At 47.1% G+C, this 25,212-nt stretch overlaps 1 protein-coding gene across 1 annotated transcript in view; it reads left to right on the forward strand.

The window, feature by feature from the left end:
• Window positions 1-25,212, forward strand: part of TRAPPC9 (trafficking protein particle complex subunit 9) — a 707,343-nt gene that overhangs the window by 146,124 nt on the left and 536,007 nt on the right. Inside the window, exon 17 of the mRNA XM_075352837.1 lies at window positions 17,759-17,883. Coding sequence (XP_075208952.1) covers window positions 17,759-17,883 — 125 coding nt within the window. The remainder of the gene's footprint in view (window positions 1-17,758; window positions 17,884-25,212) is intronic.

The raw sequence follows: 25,212 nt of genomic DNA on the forward strand, positions 1-25,212 counted from the left end.
CGTCCACCCTAAGAGGCGAGGAGCCGCCACACCACACGCGGCATTTTGAGAGAGGTCAGCAGCGTGCGGACATCACATGACCTGAAGATGGCTGCTGACCAGTGCGCTGTGGTCCAGGGCACAGGCAGGGTGCAGGATGCAGGATGCAGGGGTTTGGCTTTTGCACAGGGGAGGCTGCACGATGCTGTGTGTTTAAAGAGGACGGAAGCAGGAGGTGAAGGATCTGCTGAAGCATGTACAGCAGTGCTGGAGCTGGACGAGGGCACTAACGTCACTGCACCGACCACAAGGGTGCACGCTGCTGCTCTCTGTTATCTGCCAATACATACACACAAGACCAATTCACTGGCATCACCTGCGCAGGCCACCGCATGCTGCTGCTCTCTGTTATTTGCCAATATATACACACAAGGCCAATTCACTGGCATCACCTGCGCTGGCCACCGCACGCTGCTGCTCTCTGTTATCTGCCAATACATACACACAAGGCCAATTCACTGACATCACCTGCGCTGGCCACCGCATGCTGCTGCTCTCTGTTATCTGCCAATATATGCACACACAAGGCCAATTCACTGTCATCACCTGCGCAGGCCACCGCACGCTGCTGCTCTCTGTTATCTGCCAATACATACACACAAGGCCAATTCACTGACATCACCTGCGCTGGCCACCGCACGCTGCTGCTCTCTGTTATCTGCCAATACATACACACAAGGCCAATTGACTGGCATCACCTGCGCTGGCCACCACACGCTGCTGCTCTCTGTTAGGCTAGGGATACACGGGCATTAATGCGAGCCAATCGCATGACACTCAGCTCCTGCTCTGCTGGAGTGTAAGCCAAGTGTCATGCGACTGTCACTCCACTCTGCTGTGATCCTGCGATCGCAGCACAGTCATGGAGAACAGGGCGGGTGCTGCAGAGGAGGAGAGCGAGGGAGTAATCTCCCAATCTCCTCCATTGTCAGCCTGTTGCGATTCTCGCACTGCACTCACATTGCACCGGAGTAATGCGAGTGCAGTCCGATGTTTCTGTCGCACCCATAGACTTGTATAGGTGCGAGTAAATACGGATGGGATTCCCCGCGCAGCATGCCACGATATTTTTCTCAGTGCAATTAGGGCTGAAAAAAAAAATCGCTCATGGGAGCAGCCCCATAGAGTAATATTGGTCCGGGTGGAATGCAATTTTTTTTTTTTTATCGCATTACACTTGCTCTATTTTACTCGCCATGTGTGCTTAGGCTTAGCTGCCAATATGCGCGCACACACGCATATGTAATGGTGGCAGAGTCCTGTCTCAAGCCAGAATTGAACAGTTTGGCCGGCGCGTGCGCAGTGCTATGTTCATATTGTACCTGAATTCTTGAATAAAATGGCCCCGGAGTCAGGTCGTACACATACCGCCAATTTCGGCACCATTTTATTGAACACACTGTCTCTGAGAAAATCACCAGTTTGTTTCAGATGATATTCGCAGACACCGTGTCTTCAATAAAATGGCGCCAGAGTTGGAGGTACTGTATGTGCACTTGCTGCCATTTTAGAGAATTATTCAACTACAACAAGAAAATAGCACTGCGCACATGACGACCATAGGCATGATGATGATAATAATGATGGTGGTGGTAGCCACAGTGCAAAATTTACATAAAGGGGAGGAAAGCAGCGAGAGGAGGAATAGATAATAAAGACCCCAACCACAAAGTCCTGCCTCGATGCTAAATCATCAACACCAAGAACAGGTTCAGCAGGTAGTAGAACTATATTTGTTGCCTTATAATACTACTATAATACTGCCCCCTATGTACAAGAATATAACTACTATAATACTGCCCCCTATGTACAAGAATATAGCTACTATAATACTGCCCCCTATGTACAAGAATATAACTACTATAATACTGCCCCCTATGTACAAGAATATAACTACTATAATACTGCCCATATGTACAAGAATATAACTACTATAATACTGCCCATATGTACAAGAATATAACTACTATAATACTGCCCATATGTACAAGAATATAACTACTATAATACTGCTCATATGTACAAGAATATAACCACTATAATACTGCCCCCTATGTACAAGAATATAACTACTATAATACTGCCCCCTATGTACAAGAATATAACTACTATAATACTGCCCATATGTACAAGAATATAACTACTATAATACTGCCCATATGTACAAGAATATAACTACTATAATACTGCCCATATGTACAAGAATATAACTACTATAATACTGCTCATATGTACAAGAATATAACCACTATAATACTGCCCCCTATGTACAAGAATATAACTACTATAATACTGCCCCCTATGTACAAGAATATAACTACTATAATACTGCCCATATGTACAAGAATATAACTACTATAATACTGCCCCCTATATACAAGAATATAACTACTATAATACTGCCCCTATGTACAAGAATATAACTACTATAATACTGCCCCCTATGTACAAGAATATAACTACTATAATACTGCTCCCTATGTACAAGAATATAACTACTATAATACTGCCCCCTATGTACAAGAATATAACTACTATAATACTGCCCATATGTACAAGAATATAACTACTATAATACTGCCCATATGTACAAGAATATAACTACTATAATACTGCTCATATGTACAAGAATATAACCACTATAATACTGCCCCCTATGTACAAGAATATAACTACTATAATACTGCTCCCTATGTACAAGAATATAACTACTATAATACTGCCCCCTATGTACAAGAATATAACTACTATAATACTGCCCCCTATGTACAAGAATATAACTACTATAATACTGCCCCCTATGTACAAGAATATAACTACTATAATACTGCCCATATGTACAAGAATATAACTACTATAATACTGCCCATATGTACAAGAATATAACTACTATAATACTGCTCATATGTACAAGAATATAACCACTATAATACTGCCCCCTATGTACAAGAATATAACTACTATAATACTGCCCATATGTACAAGAATATAACTACTATAATACTGCCCATATGTACAAGAATATAACTACTATAATACTGCCCATATGTACAAGAATATAACTACTATAATACTGCTCATATGTACAAGAATATAACCACTATAATACTGCCCCCTATGTACAAGAATATAACTACTATAATACTGCCCCCTATGTACAAGAATATAACTACTATAATACTGCCCATATGTACAAGAATATAACTACTATAATACTGCCCCCTATATACAAGAATATAACTACTATAATACTGCCCCTATGTACAAGAATATAACTACTATAATACTGCCCCCTATGTACAAGAATATAACTACTATAATACTGCTCCCTATGTACAAGAATATAACTACTATAATACTGCCCCCTATGTACAAGAATATAACTACTATAATACTGCCCCCTATGTACAAGAATATAACTACTATAATACTGCTCCTATATACAAGAATATAACTACTATAATACTGCTCCCTATGTACAAGAATATAACTACTATAATACTACTCCTATATACAAGAAGATAACTACTATAATACTGCCCCCTATGTACAAGAATATAACTACTATAATACTGCCCCCTATGTACAAGAATATAACTACTATAATACTCTCCCCTATGTACAAAAATATAACTATTATAATACTGTCCCCTATGTACAAGAATATAACTACTATAATACTGCTCCTATATACAAGAATTTAACTACTATAATACTGCTCCCTATGTCCAAGAATATAACTACTATAATACTGCCCCTATGTACAAGAATATAACTACTATAATACTGCCCCCTATGTACAAGAATATAACTACTATAATACTGCTCCTATATACAAGAATATAACTACTATAATACTGTCCCTATGTACAAGAATATAACTACTATAATACTGCTCCTATGTACAAGAATATAACTACTATAATACTGCCCCTATGTACAAGAATATAACTACTATAATACTGCTCATATGTACAAGAATATAACCACTATAATACTGCCCCCTATGTACAAGAATATAACTACTATAATACTGCCCATATGTACAAGAATATAACTACTATAATACTGCCCATATGTACAAGAATATAACTACTATAATACTGCCCATATGTACAAGAATATAACTACTATAATACTGCTCCTATGTACAAGAATATAACTACTATAATACTGCCCCCTATGTACAAGAATATAACTACTATAATACTGCCCCTATATACAAGAATATAACTACTATAATACTGCTCCTATATACAAGAATATAACTACTATAATACTGCTCCCTATGTACAAGAATATAACTACTATAATACTGCCCCTATGTACAAGAATATAACTACTATAATACTGCCCCCTATGTACAAGAATATAACTACTATAATACTACTCCTATGTACAAGAATATAACTACTATAATACTGCTCCTATGTACAAGAATATAGCTACTATAATACTGCCCCCTATGTACAAGAATATAACTGCTATAATACTGCCCCTGTGTACAAGAATATAACTGCTATAATACTGCCCCTGTGTACAAGAATATAACTGCTACAATACTGCCCCCTATGTACAAGAATATAACTACTATAATACTGCCCCTATGTACAAGAATATAACTACTATAATACTGCCCTCTATGTACAAGAATATAACTACTATAATACTGCCCCTAGTACAATTCTATCGTCTGCCTGTGTCTCTGCTGCAGAGAGGTGTTCCTGTGATATAATGTATTGCTTTGTATACTGTTTCCTAGTAGTGGTTAGTTGTGAGGAGATGCAGGGTGTGCTGGGCTCTGTAGTCCGGCTGTTCTGTGCACGTTCTCTGTGTGTATGGTACCCGCTGCAGTCTGATATTCAGTGCTGCATTATGCCTCCTCTGCCCGCGCTCGTACATCATCAGTGTTGCTGTTATAAACTCTGGTTATTGCAGCCACTTAATGGTCCCATTGTGTATGTGACTTTATGATGATGAAACGGGGGAGATTCCAGCTCTTATTTCTGCTCCTCTGCGACGCGGTTAAACATTGAGTTCAGCTCCAGCTCCGATGCTCTTTACATTTTGACTCTTCCTGATGTATGAATACTGGAGGAAGCGGGGCTGTCAGTTCTGCGCACAATGTGCAAAGCATCCAGCTTCTGTTTGGAGCTCTCGTATTGTATGGTAGCAGGTTTACATCAGTTTGTGGGTAGTGAAGTAGCTGAATCCACCAGCAGAATAGTGAGTTCAGCTTTGGAGTATAATACATGGTGTAACTCAGGATCAGTAATATAATGTATGTACACAGTGACTGCACCAGCAGAATAGTGAGTGCAGCTCTGGAGTATAATACAGGAGGTAACTCAGGATCAGTAATGTAATGTATGTACACAGTGACTGCACCAGCAGAATAGTGAGTGCAGCTCTGGAGTATAATGCAGGATGTAGTTGAGGGTCAGTACAGGATCAGTAATGTAAGGTATGTACACAGTGACTGCACCAGCAGAATAGTGAGTGCAGCTCTGGAGTATAACACAGGAGGTAACTCAGGATCAGTAATGTAATGTATGTACACAGTGACTGCACCAGCAGAATAGTGAGTGCAGCTCTGGAGTATAATACAGGAGGTAACTCAGGATCAGTAATGTAATGTATGTACACAGTGACTGCACCAGCAGAATAGTGACTGCAGCTCTGGAGTATAATGCAGGAGGTAACTCAGGATCAGTAATGTATGTACACAGTGACTGCACCAGCAGAATAGTGAATGCAGCTCTGGAGTATAATGCAGGAGGTAACTCAGGATCAGTAATGTATGTACACAGTGACTGCACCAGCAGAATAGTGAGTGCAGCTCTGGAGTATAATACAGGAGGTAACTCAGGATCAGTAATGTAATGTATGTACACAGTGACTGCACCAGCATAATAGTGAGTGCAGCTCTGGGGTATAATACAGGATGTAACTCAGGATCAGTAATGTAATGTATGTACACAGTGACTGCACCAGCAGAATAGTGAGTGCAGCTCTGGAGTATAATACAGGAGGTAACTCAGGATCAGTAATGTAATGTATGTACACAGTGACTGCACCAGCATAATAGTGAGTGCAGCTCTGGGGTATAATACAGGATGTAACTCAGGATCAGTAATGTATGTACACAGTGACTGCACCAGCAGAATAGTGAGTGCAGCTCTGGAGTATAATACAGGAGGTAACTCAGGATCAGTAATGTATGTACACAAAATCCAGAGATGGTCTGGCTCACTGAAAGTGCTCAGGGAAAATTTAGACAATATTCATAAAGAAATCCCGGCACATATGAGAAAAATATCCAACAAGGAATGGTGATGAAAATTATATTTATTTGTTCGTTTTTTATTAACGTTTCGGCTGTTTGCCTTCATCAAAAAACTATTTGATATGAAGGAAGAATACCACTGATCACCCGTGGCACAGCCCTCTGCATAGCGGTATTATACTCCTTCACTCATTGGAGTCTCCTTTATCTCCCTCATCTCCATATTGAGGATGTTCATTGATGTCCTCTGTATGTGAAAAATCTTTTCTTCATTCATATCAAATAGTTTTTTGATGAAGGCAAACAGCCGAAACGTTAATAAAAAACGAACAAATAAATATAATTTTCATCACCATTCCTTGTTGGATATTTTTCTCATATGTGCCGGGATTTCTTTATAAATGTATGTACACAGTGACTGCACCAGCAGAATAGTGAGTGCAGCTCTGGAGTATAATACAGGAGGTAACTCAGGATCAGTAATGTAATGTATGTACACAGTGACTGCACCAGCAGAATAGTGAGTGCAGCTCTGGAGTATAATACAGGAGGTAACTCAGGATCAGTAATGTAATGTATGTACACAGTGACTGCACCAGCAGAATAGTGAGTGCAGCTCTGGAGTATAATACAGGAGGTAACTCAGGATCAGTAATGTAATGTATGTACACAGTGACTGCTCCAGCAGAATAGTGAGTGCAGCTCTGGGGTATAATACAGGAGGTAACTCAGGATCAGTAATGTAATGTATGTACACAGTGACTGCTCCAGCAGAATAGTGAGTGCAGCTCTGGAGTATAATGCAGGATGTGGTAGAGGGTCAGTAGTGTAGGTATGTGACTTTCCAGCTGTCCTGTATTGATGACTCCTGGATGCTGTATTGGGGTCCGCAGGTAAGCAGTGAGGGGCTGGGTACGTGAATGGTGAATATTAGAGACTGTCCCGGCTGTGACAGACACAGTAATTAGCCCCGGTTGTTGTTCCCGCTCTCCCCGGTATCACACCGCGCACAACAAAGGATTATCGCGGCTGTGAAATGTCTTTTCTAGTGTAAATGTTGCGCAGCGTAATTTGCGCGGCAGACAACAGGTGGGATCCGGCTTTGATCTCCCAAACTCACGCGGCAGCGTTTGATCATTTTCTAAGGTCCAATTTGTGTCTGCTGCGTGGAGCTTAATGGGGAACGGCATCATTACGGCTGTCATGGCGGACGCCGGTTTACCCCATGGGTTTCAGGATGAGAAGAATAAAGCGGCACGACCGTATGTGGCAGGAAAAGGGGAGGGAAGGGGTTAAGTGACAGATGAAAGCGGCGCACGCCCGGGTCATGGCGCTGCAGTCTGTCATCTCTTCCGTGAGTCCGCCGCTCCGCATATCGCTGGTGATCACCAGGAAACATGGCGGTGTGCGCCGCATAACATGGGAACATGGTCAAAGTCAGCACTTATTTATCTGGGAGATTGGGTGCAGATATTTTGTGCTGGAAAGTTTTGCGGTTTATAACCTCCGACCCCTCACCCCCAGTGTCTAACCTCCGGCCCCTCACCCCCACTGTATAACATCCGGCCCCTCACCCCCAGTGTATAACATCCACCCCTCACCCCCAGTGTCTAACCTCCGGCCCCTCACCCCCACTGTATAACATCCGGCCCCTCACCCCCACTGTATAACATCCGGCCCCTCACCCCCACTGTATAACATCCGGCCCCTCACCCCCCAGTGTATAACATCCGGCCCCTCACCCCCATGTATAACATCCGGCCCCTCACCCCCCAGTGTATAACATCCGGCCCCTCACCCCCAGTGTATAACATCCGGCCCCTCACCCCCAGTGTCTAACCTTCGGCCCCTCACCCCCAGTGTCTAACCTCCGGCCCCTCACCCCCAGTGTATAACATCCGGCCCCTCACCCCCAGTGTATAACATCCGGCCCCCTACCCTCAGTGTATAACCTCCGGCCCCTCACCCCCAGTGTATAACATCCGGCCCCCCCACCCCCAGTGTATAACATCCGGCCCCTCACCCCCAGTATATAACCTCCGGCCCCTCACCCCCAGTATATAACCTACGGCCCCTCATCCCCAGTGTATAACCTCCGGCCCCTCACCCCCAGTGTATAACATCCGGCCCCTCACCCCCACTGTATAACATCCGGCCCCCTACCCTCAGTGTATAACATCCGGCCCCTCACCCCCAGTGTATAACCTCCGGCCCCTCACCCCCAGTGTATAACATCCGGCCCCTCACCCCCAGTGTATAACATCCGGCCCCCCACCCCCAGTGTATAACATCCGGCCCCTCACCCCCAGTATATAACCTCCGGCCCCTCACCCCCAGTATATAACCTCCGGCCCCTCACCCCCAGTATATAACATCCGGCCCATCACTCCCAGTGTATAACCTCCGGCCCCTCACCCCCAGTGTATAACATCCGGCCCCTCACCCCCAGTGTATAACATCCGGCCCATCACCCCCAGTGTATAACCTCCGGCCCCCCACCCCCAGTGTATAACATCCGACCCCTCACCCCCATGTATAACATCCGGCCCCTCACCCCCCAGTGTATAACATCCGGCCCCTCACCCCCATGTATAACATCCGGCCCCTCACCCCCCAGTGTATAACATCCGGCCCCTCACCCCCAGTGTATAACATCCGGCCCCTCACCCCCAGTGTATAACATCCGGCCCCTCACCCCCAGTGTATAACATCCAGCCCCTCACCCCCAGTGTATAACCTCCGGCCCCTCACCCCCAGTGTATAACATCCGGCCCTCACCCCCGGCGTATAACATCCGCCCCATCACCCCCCAGTGTATAACATCCAGCCCCTCACCCCCAGTGTATAACATCCAGCCCCTCACCCCCAGTGTATAACATCCGGCCCCTCAACCCCAGTGTATAACATCCAGCCCCTCACCCCCAGTGTATAACATCCAGCCCCTCACCCCCAGTGTATAACATCCAGCCCCTCACCCCCAGTGTATAACATCCAGCCCCTCACCCCCAGTGTATAACATCCAGCCCCTCACCCCCAGTGTATAACATCCAGCCCCTCACCCCCAGTGTATAACATCCAGCCCCTCACCCCCAGTGTATAACATCCAGCCCCTCACCCCCGGTGTATAACATCCGGCCCCTCACCCCCAGTGTATAACATCCGGCCCCTCACCCCCAGTGTATAACATCCGGCCCCTCACCCCCAGTGTATAACCTCCAGCCCCTCACCCCCAGTGTATAACATCCGGCCCCTCACCCCCAGTGTATAACATCCAGCCCCTCACCCCCAGTGTATAACATCCAGCCCCTCACCCCCAGTGTATAACATCCGGCCCCTCACCCCCAGTGTATAACATCCGGCCCCTCACCCCCAGTGTATAACATCCGGCCCCTCACCCCCAGTGTATAACATCCAGCCCCTCACCCCCAGTGTATAACATCCAGCCCCTCACCCCCAGTGTATAACATCCAGCCCCTCACCCCCAGTGTATAACATCCAGCCCCTCACCCCCAGTGTATAACATCCGGCCCCTCACCCCCAGTGTATAACATCCAGCCCCTCACCCCCCAGTGTATAACATCCAGCCCCTCACCCCCCAGTGTATAACATCCAGCCCCTCACCCCCCAGTGTATAACATCCAGCCCCATCACCCCCAGTGTATAACATCCAGCCCCATCACCCCCAGTGTATAACATCCAGCCCCTCACCCCCAGTGTATAACATCCAGCCCCTCACCCCCAGTGTATAACATCCGGCCCCTCACCCCCAGTGTATAACATCCGGCCCCTCACCCCCGGTGTATAACATCCAGCCCCTCACCCCCAGTGTATAACATCCAGCCCCTCACCCCCAGTGTATAACATCCGGCCCCTCACCCCCAGTGTATAACATCCAGCCCCTCACCCCCCAGTGTATAACATCCAGCCCCTCACCCCCCAGTGTATAACATCCAGCCCCTCACCCCCCAGTGTATAACATCCAGCCCCATCACCCCCAGTGTATAACATCCAGCCCCTCACCCCCAGTGTATAACATCTCGCTCCCTGGTGTATAATTTCCGGCCCCTCTTTATGCCGACTGCCTTTACTAACATGTGACAGAGCGGCCGGTGGTGCAGATCTCACGGATACCAGCGGGGCCCTTTAATAGGAGCCTGTGGAGTAACAAGTTCATTGATGACGTTTCTTCGTCCTGAATCTTCCCCATCACCTGTGACTGATATTATTGAGAAGTGGAAGGGACCTCAGCACCTCAGCCACAGAGTGGAGACCTTGTAACATAACAGAGCGGGGGCCGAATGCTGAGGAGCAGAGGGCAGAAATGTCCCCACCTCTCTGCTGACCCCATAACTGCAGAGTACAGACCTCCTCTGGTAACATCAGCACAAACACTGCACCCGCCGGGAGCTTCATGGCTGAGTAGCTACAGCCGTACATCACCAAGCACAATGCCGAGCCGTACATCACCAAGCACAATGCACAGCCATACATCACCAAGCACAATGCTGAGCTGTATATCACCAAGCACAATGCTGAGCCATTCATCACCAAGCACAATGCTGAGCCGTACATCACCAAGCACAATGCTGAGCCATACATCACCAAGCACAATGCCGAGCCATACATCACCAAGCACAATGCCGAGCCATACATCACCAAGCACAATGCTGAGCCATACATCACCAAGCACAATGCTGAGCCGTACATCACCAAGCACAATGCTGAGCCGTACATCACCAAGCACAATGCTGAGCCATACATCACCAAGCACAATGCCGAGCCATACATCACCAAGCACAATGCCGAGCCATACATCACCAAGCACAATGCCGAGCCATACATCACCAAGCACAATGCTGAGCCATACATCACCAAGCACAATGCTGAGCCGTACATCACCAAGCACAATGCTGAGCCGTACATCACCAAGCACAATGCTGAGCTGTACATCACCAAGCACAATGCCGAGCCGTACATCACCAAGCACAATGCTGAGCCATACATCACCAAGCACAATGCTGAGCTGTACATCACCAAGCACAATGCCAAGCCGTACATCACCAAGCACAATGCTGAGCCATACATCACCAAGCACAATGCTGACCCATACATCACTAAGCACAATGCTGAGCCGTACATCACCAAGCACAATGCTGAGCCATACATCACCAAGCACAATGCTGAGCCGTACATCACCAAGCACAATGCTGAGCCGTACATCACCAAGCACAATGCTGAGCCATACATCACCAAGCACAATGCCGAGCCGTACATCACCAAGCACAATGCTGAGCCATACATCACCAAGCACAATGCCGAGCCATACATCACCAAGCACAATGCCGAGCCATACATCACCAAGCACAATGCTGAGCCATACATCACCAAGCACAATGCTGAGCCATACATCACCAAGCACAATGCCGAGCCATACATCACCAAGCACAATGCCGAGCCGTACATCACCAAGCACAATGCTGAGCCGTACATCACCAACCACAATGCTGAGCCGTACATCACCAAGCACAATGCCAAGCCATACATCACCAAGCACAATGCCGAGCCATACATCACCAAGCACAATGCCGAGCCATACATCACCAAGCACAATGCCGAGCCGTACATCACCAAGCACAATGCTGAGCCATACATCACCAACCACAATGCTGAGCCGTACATCACCAAGCACAATGCCAAGCCATACATCACCAAGCACAATGCTGAGCCGTACATCACCAAGCACAATGCTGACCCATACATCACCAAGCACAATGCTGAGCCGTACATCACCAAGCACAATGCCGAGCCGTACATCACCAAGCACAATGCCGAGCCGTACATCACCAAGCACAATGCCGAGCCGTACATCACCAAGCACAATGCTGAGCCGTACATCACCAAGCACAATGCCGAGCCGTACATCACCAAGCACAATGCCGAGTGTCAGATGGAGCAGTGTAAAACCACCACTACTGGACTTCCAAAGCTAGTATTTCATGAATCGGCTTCATGAATATTCACACAATTGATTTACTCCAGTCACACCCAGAGCTGCGCTCATCAGTTCTGCAGATGGTTTATCGCATTAGCACTTAGTTACTGTGCAGATCCCCCATAATGGTGGCGGCTCTGGACAGATGTGCCGGCCTCGTGTCGCCTCTTCGCGTCTTTGCGCTTTTTTTCTTACATCTTCACTTATTTATGCCGCTTCGGGTTTTCATTTCTTACAAGTTTTTTCTTACGATGATTCTCCTTTATTGCTTCTCCCACTTAACCACGCGGCGCACGGCGTCTGTAATTAAAGCGCGCAGACACAATGGGCTATATTTAGTGTCCGCTCGCTGGCTGCCATTTATTGCAAGCATCTTTTGTTAATAGGATCGTGCCGCCGAGGTCGAGGGGCGGCCATAATCCTGGTCATGCGTATGCAATTAAAATTAGAAGGACCATAACCCCCGAACACAGGTCACGTCCTTCTGCAATGAGAGCTGTGCCGTACTGTCTGAGGGTTCCTAGTAGATATTTCCATATCGATCATTATCCAGCTTTCCCAGGACCCTGATTGACAGGAACATGCAGATAGGCACCATGATGATCAGGATGAGCAAAAGTGTAGGAACCTGGAATATAAGGCTGCTTTTACACATCAGTTTTTTGGCATCCGGCGACAAAACTGATGCGACGGATCCGGCGAAAAACGGATCAGTTGCATCAGTTTTTTCCATTAGTTTTTTCAGTTTTTTGTCAGATCCGGTGTGATACTGAGCATGCTCAATTCAAAAAAACGGATCCGGCGGCCGGATCCGTTTTTTGGCTGCATTACTCCGGATATAGCGTCCATAGGCTTCCATTATAAAACTCGCAGTACTCCGGCGCAATCCGTTTTTTTTGCCGGACACAAAAATGTTCACTTCAACATTTTATCCGGCCGCCGGACAAGTAAATTTTGCCGGCAAAGAACGGATAAAACGCAAGGCCACCTGGCACATTCTGGCGCTAATGAAAATCTATGGGGGAAAAAACGGATCCGGCGGCAACAGACGCCGGATCCGTTTTTTCATGTTTTTGCCGGATTGTGCCTGATGGCAAAAAACTGATGTGTGAATGCAGCCTAAGGATGAACAGATATTTAGGCACCAGGTGAATCAGACTGAGCAGAAGTTTAGGCACGAGGAGGATCAGGCTGATCAGAAGTATAGGCACCAGGATGATCAGGCTTAACAGAAGTATTGGCATCAGAAGGAACAGACTGAACAGAAGTATAGGCACCAGGATGATCAGGCTGATCAGAAGTATAGGCACCAGGATGATCAGGCTGAACAGAAGTATAGGCACCAGGATGATCAGACTGAACAGAAGTATAGGCACCAGGATGATCAGGTTGATCAGAATTATAGGCACCAGGTTGATCAGCAGTATAGGCACCAGGATGATCAGGCTGAACAGAAGTATAGGCACCAGGAGGATCAGGCTGAACTGAAGTATAGGCACCAGAATGATCAGGTTGATCAGAAGTATAGGCACCAGGATGATCAGAAGTATAGGCACCAGGATGATCAGGTTGATCAGAATTATAGGAACCAGAAGGATCAGACTGAACAGAATTATAGGCACCAGGATGACAGGCTGAGCAGAAGTATAGGTACCAGGGTGATCAGGCTGAGCAGAAATGTAGACACCAGGAGGGTGAAGCTGAGCAGATGTATAGGCACCAGGAGTGTGAAGCTGAGCAGATGTATAGGCACCAGGAGGATCAGGCTGAACAGATCTTGCGTCTCCCTTTAGATACTAGATTGTATATGTATTAATGTAGGTGAGATCCAGTATTTCTTGGTGTCCATTCTGACGTTCTTATGGACAGCTCTCCATCTGAAGAGACAGCGTCTGATATCTCAGCTTCGGAGCATTGATGATTTCTATGAAGATGCAAGTGCAATATTGGGGCTAAGAGTAGTCAGGAATCCACAATCCGCTGCTCATTTACCCCAAATGAATGAGTGTGAGCGGCTCGGGTCTTGTAGATGGACCTTCTGTTATGGCAGATATGGGGGTGAAAGTTGTGCTGAAGCCGGGACCCTCTGCCTGACCCCATATGTCCTGTGAGGACAATGGTGAGACTGCATCTGTCCAAAGTCAGAAAAACATGGCTCTTCCCATTCAATAGCAACACCTCCTCCGGCCGCAGGTCGCGTCTGGTCAGTTTCATTGAAGTGAATTAGGCTGCGCTGCAATGCCACATACGACCTATGGACAGATGAGGTACAGAGAAAGCAACCACGATTTTTCCTGTGTGGACAATCCCTTTAAGAAACTTTCATGGAGGGCAAAGTCCCTGGACGGTGCTAGGGAAGTTGGCCTCATGCAAGAACGTGACTATGGTAGGTGCTGGGGTGTAACTATGGTGTGTGCGGGGGTGTAACTATGATGGGTGCAGGGGAGTAACTATGGTGTGTGCGGGGGTGTAACTATGGTGTGTGCAGGGGAGTAGCTATGGTGTGTGCAGGGGAGTAACTATGGTGTGTGCGGGGGCGTAACTATGGTGGGTGCAGGGGAGTAACTATGGTGTGTGCGGGGGAGTAACTATGGTGTGTGCAGGGGAGTAACTATGGTGTGTGCGGGGGTGTAACTATGGTGGGTGCAGGGGAGTAACTATGGTGTGTGCAGGGGGCGTAACTATGGTGTGTGCAGGGGAGTAACTATGGTGTGTGCGGGGGAGTAACTATGGTGGGTGCAGGGGAGAAACTATGGTGTGTGCGGGGGTGTAACTATGGTGGGTGCAGGGGAGTAACTATGGTGTGTGCAGGGGAGTAACTATGGTGTGTGCGGGGGTGTAACTATGGTGTGTGCAGGGGAGTAACTATGGTGTGTGCAGGGGAGTAACTATGGTGTGTGCGGGGGCATAACTATGGTGTGTGCAGGGGAGTAACTATGGTGAGTGCGGGGGAGTAACTATGGTGTGTGCAGGGGGAGTAACTATGGTGTGTGCGGGGGCATAACTATGGTGTGTGCAGGGGAGTAACTATGGTGAGTGCGGGGGAGTAACTATGGTGTGTGCAGGGGGAGTAACTATGGTGAGTGCGGGGGAGTAACTATGGTGAGTGCGGGGGAGTAACTATGGTGAGTGCGGGGGAGTAACTATGGTGAGTGCGGGGGAGTAACTATGGTGAGTGCAGGGGGAGTAACTATGGTGTGTGCAGGGGAGTAACTATGGTGTGTGCGGGGGGAGTAACTATGGTGTGTGCAGGGGAGTAACTATGGTGTGTGCAGGGGAGTAACTATGGTGAGTGCGGGGGAGTAACTATGGTGAGTGCGGGGGAGTAACTATGGTGTGTGCAGGGGAGTAACTATGGTGTGTGCGGGGGGAGTAACTATGGTGAGTGCGGGGGAGTAACTATGGTGTGTGCAGGGGAGTAACTATGGTGTGTGCAGGGGAGTAACTATGGTGTGTGCAGGGGAGTAACTATGGTGTGTGCAGGGGAGTAACTATGGTGTGTGCGGGGAAGTAACTATGGTGTGTGCAGGGGAGTAACTATGGTGTGTGCAGGGGAGTAACTATGGTGTGTGCGGGGGAGTAACTATGGTGTGTGCAGGGGGAGTAACTATGGTGTGTGCAGGGGAGTAACTATGGTGTGTGCAGGGGCATAACTATGGTGTGTGCAGGGGAGTAACTATGGTGTGTGCAGGGGCATAACTATGGTGTGTGCAGGGGAGTAACTATGGTGGGTGCGGGGGCATAACTATGGTGTGTGCAGGGGAGTAACTATGGTGAGTGCGGGGGAGTAACTATGGTGTGTGCAGGGGGAGTAACTATGGTGTGTGCAGGGGCATAACTATGGTGGGTGCAGGGGAGTAACTATGGTGTGTGCAGGGGAGTAACTATGGTGTGTGCAGGGGCATAACTATGGTGTGTGCAGGGGAGTAACTATGGTGGGTGCGGGGGCATAACTATGGTGTGTGCAGGGGAGTAACTATGGTGAGTGCGGGGGAGTAACTATGGTGTGTGCAGGGGGAGTAACTATGGTGAGTGCGGGGGAGTAACTATGGTGAGTGCGGGGGAGTAACTATGGTGAGTGCGGGGGAGTAACTATGGTGAGTGCGGGGGAGTAACTATGGTGAGTGCAGGGGGAGTAACTATGGTGTGTGCAGGGGAGTAACTATGGTGTGTGCGGGGGGAGTAACTATGGTGTGTGCAGGGGAGTAACTATGGTGTGTGCGGGGGTGTAACTATGGTGAGTGCAGGGGGAGTAACTATGGTGAGTGCGGGGGAGTAACTATGGTGTGTGCAGGGGAGTAACTATGGTGAGTGCGGGGGAGTAACTATGTTGGGTGCGGGGGCGTAATTATGGTGTGTGCAGGGGAGTAACTATGGTGTGTGCAGGGGAGTAACTATGGTGTGTGCGGGGGTGTAACTATGGTGAGTGCAGGGGGAGTAACTATGGTGAGTGCGGGGGAGTAACTATGGTGTGTGCGGGGGAGTAACTATGGTGAGTGCGGGGGAGTAACTATGTTGGGTGCGGGGGCGTAATTATGGTGTGTGCAGGGGAGTAACTATGGTGTGTGCAGGGGAGTAACTATGGTGTGTGCAGGGGAGTAACTATGGTGTGTGCAGGGGAGTAACTATGGTGAGTGCGGGGGAGTAACTATGGTGAGTGTGGGGGAGTAACTATGGTGAGTGCGGGGGCGTAACTATGGTGAGTGCGGGGGAGTAACTATGGTGAGTGTGGGGGAGTAACTATGGTGAGTGCGGGGGCGTAACTATGGTGAGTGCGGGGGAGTAACTATGGTGTGTGCAGGGGAGTAACTATGGTGGGTGCGGGGGAGTAACTATGGTGAGTGCGGGGGAGTAACTATGGTGAGTGTGGGGGAGTAACTATGGTGGGTGCGGGGGAGTAACTATGGTGAGTGCGGGGGCGTAACTATGGTGAGTGCGGGGGAGTAACTATGGTGAGTGCGGGGGAGTAACTATGGTGAGTGCGGGGGCGTAATTATGTTGGGTGCGGGGGCGTAACTATCGTGAGTGCGGGGGCGTAACTATGGTGGGTGCGGGGGCGTAACTATGTTGGGTGCGGGGGCGTAATTATGTTGGGTGCAGGGGCGTAACTATGGTGGGCCCACATGATTAGCCCGTCCATAGTGAGGGTCCCTGTTGGAGGGTTTGTATGGGGGTCCACGAGCTTCATGTTACACCACCACCATGCGGGGTGATACCAGTAAAGCTTCTTGTGCGCCCCTTCACCTCCGCAGCTTTCCGTGGTCTCGGCCGTGGCCGCCGCACTGTGGGACTCTGCCCATATTGGATGGATGTGGTTTGCAGTAAATTGTCGTTTTTATACATGAACTTAGGAAACTGATCATGTGAACAGCGCCCTCTGTAAAGAAAATAGCAGCACCTTCACCCCGTGATATTAACCCTTTCCTCACTGGATTTTGCAGACGGCATCAGTGTCAGTGGCCTGCCGGTGTCCAGTCCCTTCCGGCACATTGTGAAACCCCGAGTGGAAAGCAAACCCATCAACCCCCCGGAGAGCAGCCGGAGCAGCGACTTCAGCCACGTCAAGGTGAGCGTCTCCACGGACAGGAATCCCACTGCGGGGACGTCTGCGCAATCATGGGCTCTCTAGTGCCAGATACCTCAATCCGCTTCCTGTGGCCATTGTGTGGGGAATGAGCAGGGTCCACAGCAGCACAGAGTATTTCAGGAAGGAGTTGCCGATCCTGTAAGCGGCTGTGACCTGTGCACTCCTGATGGTGTCAGTGATGTGAGTGGACCGCACCTCTTCTCTCTTCCCGGCGGGCACTGAGCACCGCTCTATGATCCATCCAGTCATTTGATATTATCAGGCGGTACTATGAGTGGATTACAGGGCACTATTGTGAGTGTACTATAAGGCGGTACTGTGTGTGTAATCTAGGTTGTCACAGAGTGGATTATAGGGTGGCACTGTGTGAGTAATATAGGGCAGCACTGTGTGTGTATTATGAGGCGGCATTGTGTGTGTAATATGGGGCAGCACTATGAGTATATTATAGGGCGGCATTACGTGTGTATTATAGGGTGTCACTATGAGTGCATTACAGGGTGTCACTATGAGTGTGTTTATAAGGTGCCACTGTGTGTATTATATGGTGGCACTATGAGTGTGTTATAAGGTGGCACTGTGTGTATTATAGGGCGGCACTGTGTGTATTATAGGGCGGCACTGTGTGTATTATAGGGTGGCACTATGAGTGTGTTATAGGACGGCACTGTGTATATATTATGTTCCATAATCCCCGTCCTTCAATCTGAATGAGCTCAGATTCTCATAATGAATTCTGTCACCAACAATAGGGAGCGTCACACGGAGGCTCAGGCTGTGAGAGGTGAGAAAGTTATAGTGACACCAAATAGCAGGTTTTTTCTTTACACCCAAATATAATAAAAAAAAAATGTAAAAACATGAAAACGTGAACATCCCCTTTAATGCTTGGATCCCACCCAAGTCCACGCAGTGCCAGGACGGTGGCGGTTATTCCCCAGACCCGCCCTGTTTGCTCCGCTGCAGCTTCCACGCAGTCACGTTTTACTTCAGCTTTCAATTTAGTTTTGCAATAAATGTCACCATTAATTATGTGAGCGCGTGTTCAGGTGAACGCCGACAGTGATGGACGCAGGCCCAGGATTGTCAGCAGCTCAGGGGTCAGGTGAGATGAGACCTGACAGAAGGAATACACAGGGCCATGTGCGCTACCCTCCCAAATAACAGACGGCCACAGGTGACACCCGCTCACCCATGCACGCAACAACCCGGCTATGGGGGGTTTATAATATAGAGGAAATGCAAGCTAATCTAATTATAAAAGGCCCTAAAATCCTCTAAAAGCAGATTATATCTTTACTGTAAGAGAAACAAACTCCTGTATCTGCTTATCAATGCCCCGTATAAAAAGTGTGACATATGCATCAATATGACTACTATAATACTGCCCTCTGTACTAGAATATAATTGCTATAATACTGCCCCTATGTACAAGAATATAACTACTATAATACTGCCCCCTATGTACAAGAATATAACTACTATAATACTGCCCCTATGTACAAGAATATAACTACTATAATACTGCCTCCTATGTACAAGAATATAACTACTATAATACTGCCCCTATGTACAAGAATATAACTACTATAATACTGCCCCTATGTACAAGAATATAACTACTATAATACTGCCCCCTATGTACAAGAATATAACTACTATAATACTGCCTCCTATGTACAAGAATATAACTACTATAATACTGCCTCCTATGTACAAGAATATAACTACTATAATACTGCCCCCTATGTACAAGAATATAACTACTATAATACTGCTCCTATGTACAAGAATATAACTACTATAATACTGCTCCTATGTACAAGAATATAACTACTATAATACTGCTCCCTATGTACAAGAATATAACTACTATAATACTGCCTCCTATGTACAAGAATATAACTACTATAATACTGCCCCCTATGTACAAGAATATAACTACTATAATACTGCTCCTATGTACAAGAATATAACTACTATAATACTGCTCCCTATGTACAAGAATATAACTACTATAATACTGCTCCTATGTACAAGAATATAACTACTATAATACTGCCCCCTATGTACAAGAATATAACTACTATAATACTGCCCCTATGTACAAGAATATAACTACTATAATACTGCTCCCAATAAATAAGTTAATGTAGCAGAATATTGTGTACTCCTGGGCTGTCTGTTATACAGAGGAGGCTGCTGAGTGATGATGTCGCCGTGTGATGTAATAGATCCTTTGCCCTCTTTGATCTGTGACATAAATGACTGAGATTTATTAGTGGGGCATAAGACAGATGACTCCACAGCTCATCACCCGGGGCTGGAGGTCCGCGCTCTCCCACCGGTCACCTCTCACCATTGCCTCACTCTTGTATTGTGTCCCGCCCTGCCGTGATCTTGTAGACCGCAGTAAATCACATCAGTAATAATACAATTTGGTGAAAGTATTAAAGCCGGACGAGAGCACACCGGTACCAAGTGGAATTGTGTAACTCTGCCTCAGTGAATATACAGTAAATGGTGGTATTATAAAACCGCCACTGCATTGGCAATATCAGACTGCTATACTGTATGTGGAAAATCACTAATTGGGACCACAGGGGGCTGGAATGAGTGTTTTTTTTTTCATAGGTTTATTCTACAATGTCAGTCATAAAGAAAATGATATGAAAACTGAGAAAAAATGACATTAATACCAACATAGGGATTTTGGACATCAGTAAACCTAACTGTAGCAATAAAATCAGACAGGAGCTGCCAAGCCTTGTAACATTATGGGATGTCACTATAAGAGCGGTCACACTATAGAGCTCTGTACTGTAAGAGCGGTCACACTATAGAGCTCTGTACTGTAAGAGCGGTCACACTATAGAGCTCTGTACTGTAAGAGCGGTCACACTATAGAGCTCTGTACTGTAAGAGCGGTCACACTATAGAGCTCTGTACTGTAAGAGCGGTCACACTATAGAGCTCTGTACTGTAAGAGCGGTCACACTATAGAGCTCTGTACTGTAAGAGCGGTCACACTATAGAGCTCTGTACTGTAAGAGCGGTCACACTATAGAGATCTGTACTGTAGAGCGGTCACACTATAGAGCTCTGTACTGTAAGAGCGGTCACACTATAGAGCTCTGTACTATAAGAGAGGTCACACTATAGAGCTCTGTACTGTAAGAGCGGTCACACTATAGAGCTCTGTACTGTAATAGCGGTCACACTATAGAGCTCTGTACTGTAAGAGCGGTCACACTATAGAGCTCTGTACTGTAAGAGCAGTCACACTATAGAGCTCTGTACTGTAAGAGCGGTCACACTATAGAGCTCTGTACTGTAGAGCGGTCACACTATGGAGCTCTGTACTGTAAGAGAGGTCACACTATAGAGCACTGTACTGTAAGAGCGGTCACACTATAGAGCTCTGTACTGTAAGAGCAGTCACACTATAGAGCTCTGTACTGTAAGAGTGGTCACACTATAGAGCTCTGTACTGTAAGAGCGGTCACACTATAGAGCTCTGTACTGTAAGAGTGGTCACACTATACAGCTCTGTACTGTAAGAGTGGTCACACTATAGAGCTCTGTACTGTAAGAGCGGTCACACTATAGAGCTCTGTACTGTAGAGCGGTCACACTATAGAGCTCTGTACTGTAGAGCGGTCACACTATGGAGCTCTGTACTGTAAGAGCGGTCACACTATAGAGCTCTGTACTGTAAGAGCAGTCACACTATAGAGCTCTGTACTATAAGAGAGGTCACACTATAGAGCTCTGTACTGTAAGAGCGGTCACACTATAGAGCTCTGTACTGTAAGAGCGGTCACACTATACAGCTCTGTACTGTAAGAGCGGTCACACTATGGAGCTCTGTACTGTAAGAGCGGTCACACTATAGAGCTCTGTACTGTAGAGCGGTCACACTATAGAGCTCTGTACTGTAGAGAGGTCACACTATAGAGCTCTGTACTGTAAGAGCGGACACACTATAGAGCTCTGTACTGTAAGAGCAGTCACACTATAGAGCTCTGTACTGTAAGAGCGGTCACACTATAGAGCTCTGTACTGTAGAGAGGTCACACTATAGAGCTCTGTACTGTAGAGCGGTCACACTATGGAGCTCTGTACTGTAAGAGCGGTCACACTATGGAGCTCTGTACTGTAGAGAGGTCACACTATAGAGCTCTGTACTGTAAGAGCGGTCACACTATAGAGCTCTGTACTGTAGAGCGGACACACTATAGAGCTCTGTACTGTAAGAGCGGTCACACTATACAGCTCTGTACTGTAAGAGCGGTCACAGTATAGAGCTCTGTACTGTAATAGCGGTCACACTATAGAGCTCTTTACTGTAAGAGCGGTCACACTATAGAGCTCTTTACTGTAAGAGCGGTCACACTATAGAGCTCTGTACTGTAAGAGCGGTCACACTATAGAGCTCTGTACTGTAGAGCGGTCACACTATAGAGCTCTGTACTGTAAGAGCGGTCACACTATAGAGCTCTGTACTGTAAGAGCGGTCACACTATAGAGCTCTGTACTGTAAGAGCGGTCACACTATAGAGCTCTGTACTGTAAGAGCGGTCACACTATAGAGCTCTGTACTGTAAGAGCGGTCACACTATAGAGCTCTGTACTGTAAGAGCGGTCACACTATGGAGCTCTGTACTGTAAGAGCGGTCACACTATAGAGCTCTGTACTGTAAGAGCGGTCACACTATAAAGCTCTGTAGTGTAAGAGCGGTCACACTATAGAGCTCTGTACTGTAAGAGCGGTCACACTATAGAGCTCTGTACTGTAAGAGCGGTCACACTATACAGCTCTGTCCTGTAGAGCGGTCACACTATAGAGCTCTGTACTGTAAGAGCGGTCACACTATAGAGCTCTGTACTGTAAGAGCGGTCACACTATAGAGCTCTGTAGTGTAAAGAGGGGTCACACTATAGAGCTCTGTACTGTTAGAGCGGTCACACTATGGAGCTCTGTACTGTAAGAGCGGTCACACTATGGAGCTCTGTACTGTAAGAGCGGTCACACTATAGAGGTCTGTACTGTACGAGCGGTCACACTATAGAGCTCTGTACTGTAAGAGCGGTCACACTATGGAGCTCTGTACTGTAAGAGCGGTCACACTATAGAGCTCTGTACTGTAAGAGCGGTCACACTATAGAGCACTGTACTGTAAGAGCGGTCACACTATAGAGCTCTGTACTGTAAGAGCGGTCACACTATAGAGCTCTGTACTGTAAGAGCGGTCACACTATAGAGCTCTGTACTGTAAGAGCGGTCACACTATGGAGCTCTGTACTGTAAGAGTGGTCACACTATAGAGCTCTGTACTGTAAGAGCGGTCACACTATAGAGCTCTGTACTGTAAGAGCGGTCACACTATAGAGCTCTGTACTGTAAGAGCGGTCGCACTATAGAGCTCTGTACTGTAAGAGCGGTCGCACTATAGAGCTCTGTACTGTAGAGCGGTCACACTATGGAGCTCTGTACTATAAGAGCGGTCACACTATAGAGCTCTGTACTGTAAGAGCGGTCACACTATAGAGCTCTGTACTGTAAGAGCGGTCACACTATAGAGCTCTGTACTGTAAGAGCGGTCACACTATAGAGCTTTGTACTGTAAGAGCGGTCACACTATAGAGCTCTGTACTGTAAGAGCGGTCACACTATAGAGCTCTGTACTGTAAGAGCGGTCACACTATAGAGCTTTGTAGTGTAAGAGCGGTCACACTATAGAGCTCTGTACTGTAAGAGCGGTCACACTATGGAGCTCTGTACTGTAAGAGCGGTCACACTATAGAGCTCTGTACTGTAGAGCGGTCACACTATAGAGCTCTGTACTGTAAGAGCGGTCACACTATAGAGCTCTGTATTGTAAGAGCGGTCACACTATAGAGCTCTGTACTGTAAGAGCGGTCACACTATAGAGCTCTGTACTGTAAGAGCGGTCACACTATAGAGCTCTGTACTGTAAGAGCGGTCACACTATAGAGCTTTGTACTGTAAGAGCGGTCACACTATAGAGCTCTGTACTGTAAGAGCGGTCACACTATAGAGCTCTGTACTGTAAGAGCGGTCACACTATAGAGCTCTGTACTGTAAGAGCGGTCACACTATAGAGCTCTGTATTGTAAGAGCGGTCACACTATAGAGCTCTGTACTGTAGAGCGGTCACACTATAGAGCCCTGTACTGTAAGAGCGGTCACACTATAGAGCTCTGTACTGTAAGAGCGGTCACACTATAGAGCTCTGTACTGTAAGAGCGGTCACACTATAGAGCTCTGTACTGTAAGAGCGGTCACACTATAGAGGTCTGTACTGTAAGAGCGGTCACACTATAGAGGTCTGTACTGTAAGAGCGGTCACACTATAGAGCTCTGTACTGTAAGAGCGGTCACACTATAGAGCTCTGTACTGTAAGAGCGGTCACACTATAGAGCTCTGTACTGTAAGAGCGGTCACACTATAGAGCTTTGTACTGTAAGAGCGGTCACACTATAGAGCTCTGTACTGTAAGAGCGGTCACACTATAGAGCTTTGTACTGTAAGAGCGGTCACACTATAGAGCTCTGTACTGTAAGAGCGGTCACACTATAGAGCTCTGTACTGTAAGAGCGGTCACACTATAGAGCTCTGTACTGTAAGAGCGGTCACACTATAGAGCACTGTACTGTAAGAGCGGTCACACTATAGAGCTCTGTACTGTAAGAGCGGTCACACTATAGAGCTCTGTACTGTAGAGCGGTCACACTATGGAGCTCTGTACTGTAAGAGCGGTCACACTATAGAGCTCTGTACTGTAAGAGCGGTCACACTATAGAGCTCTGTACTGTAAGAGCGGTCACACTATGGAGCTCTGTACTGTAGAGCGGTCACACTATGGAGCTCTGTACTGTAAGAGCGGTCACACTATAGAGCTCTGTACTGTAAGAGCGGTCACACTATAGAGCTCTGTACTGTAAGAGCGGTCACACTATGGAGCTCTGTACTGTAAGAGCGGTCACACTATAGAGCTCTGTACTGTAAGAGCGGTCACACTATGGAGCTCTGTACTGTAAGAGCGGTCACACTATAGAGCTCTGTACTGTAAGAGCGGTCACACTATAGAGCTCTGTACTGTAAGAGCGGTCACACTATAGAGCTTTGTACTGTAAGAGCGGTCACACTATAGAGCTCTGTACTGTAAGAGCGGTCACACTATAGAGATCTGTACTGTAAGAGCGGTCACACTATAGAGCTCTGTACTGTAAGAGCGGTCACACTATAGAGCTCTGTACTGTAAGAGCGGTCACACTATAGA

This window comes from Anomaloglossus baeobatrachus, chromosome 6 (assembly GCF_048569485.1).
Source record: "Anomaloglossus baeobatrachus isolate aAnoBae1 chromosome 6, aAnoBae1.hap1, whole genome shotgun sequence".
Lineage (NCBI taxonomy): Eukaryota > Metazoa > Chordata > Amphibia > Anura > Aromobatidae > Anomaloglossus > Anomaloglossus baeobatrachus.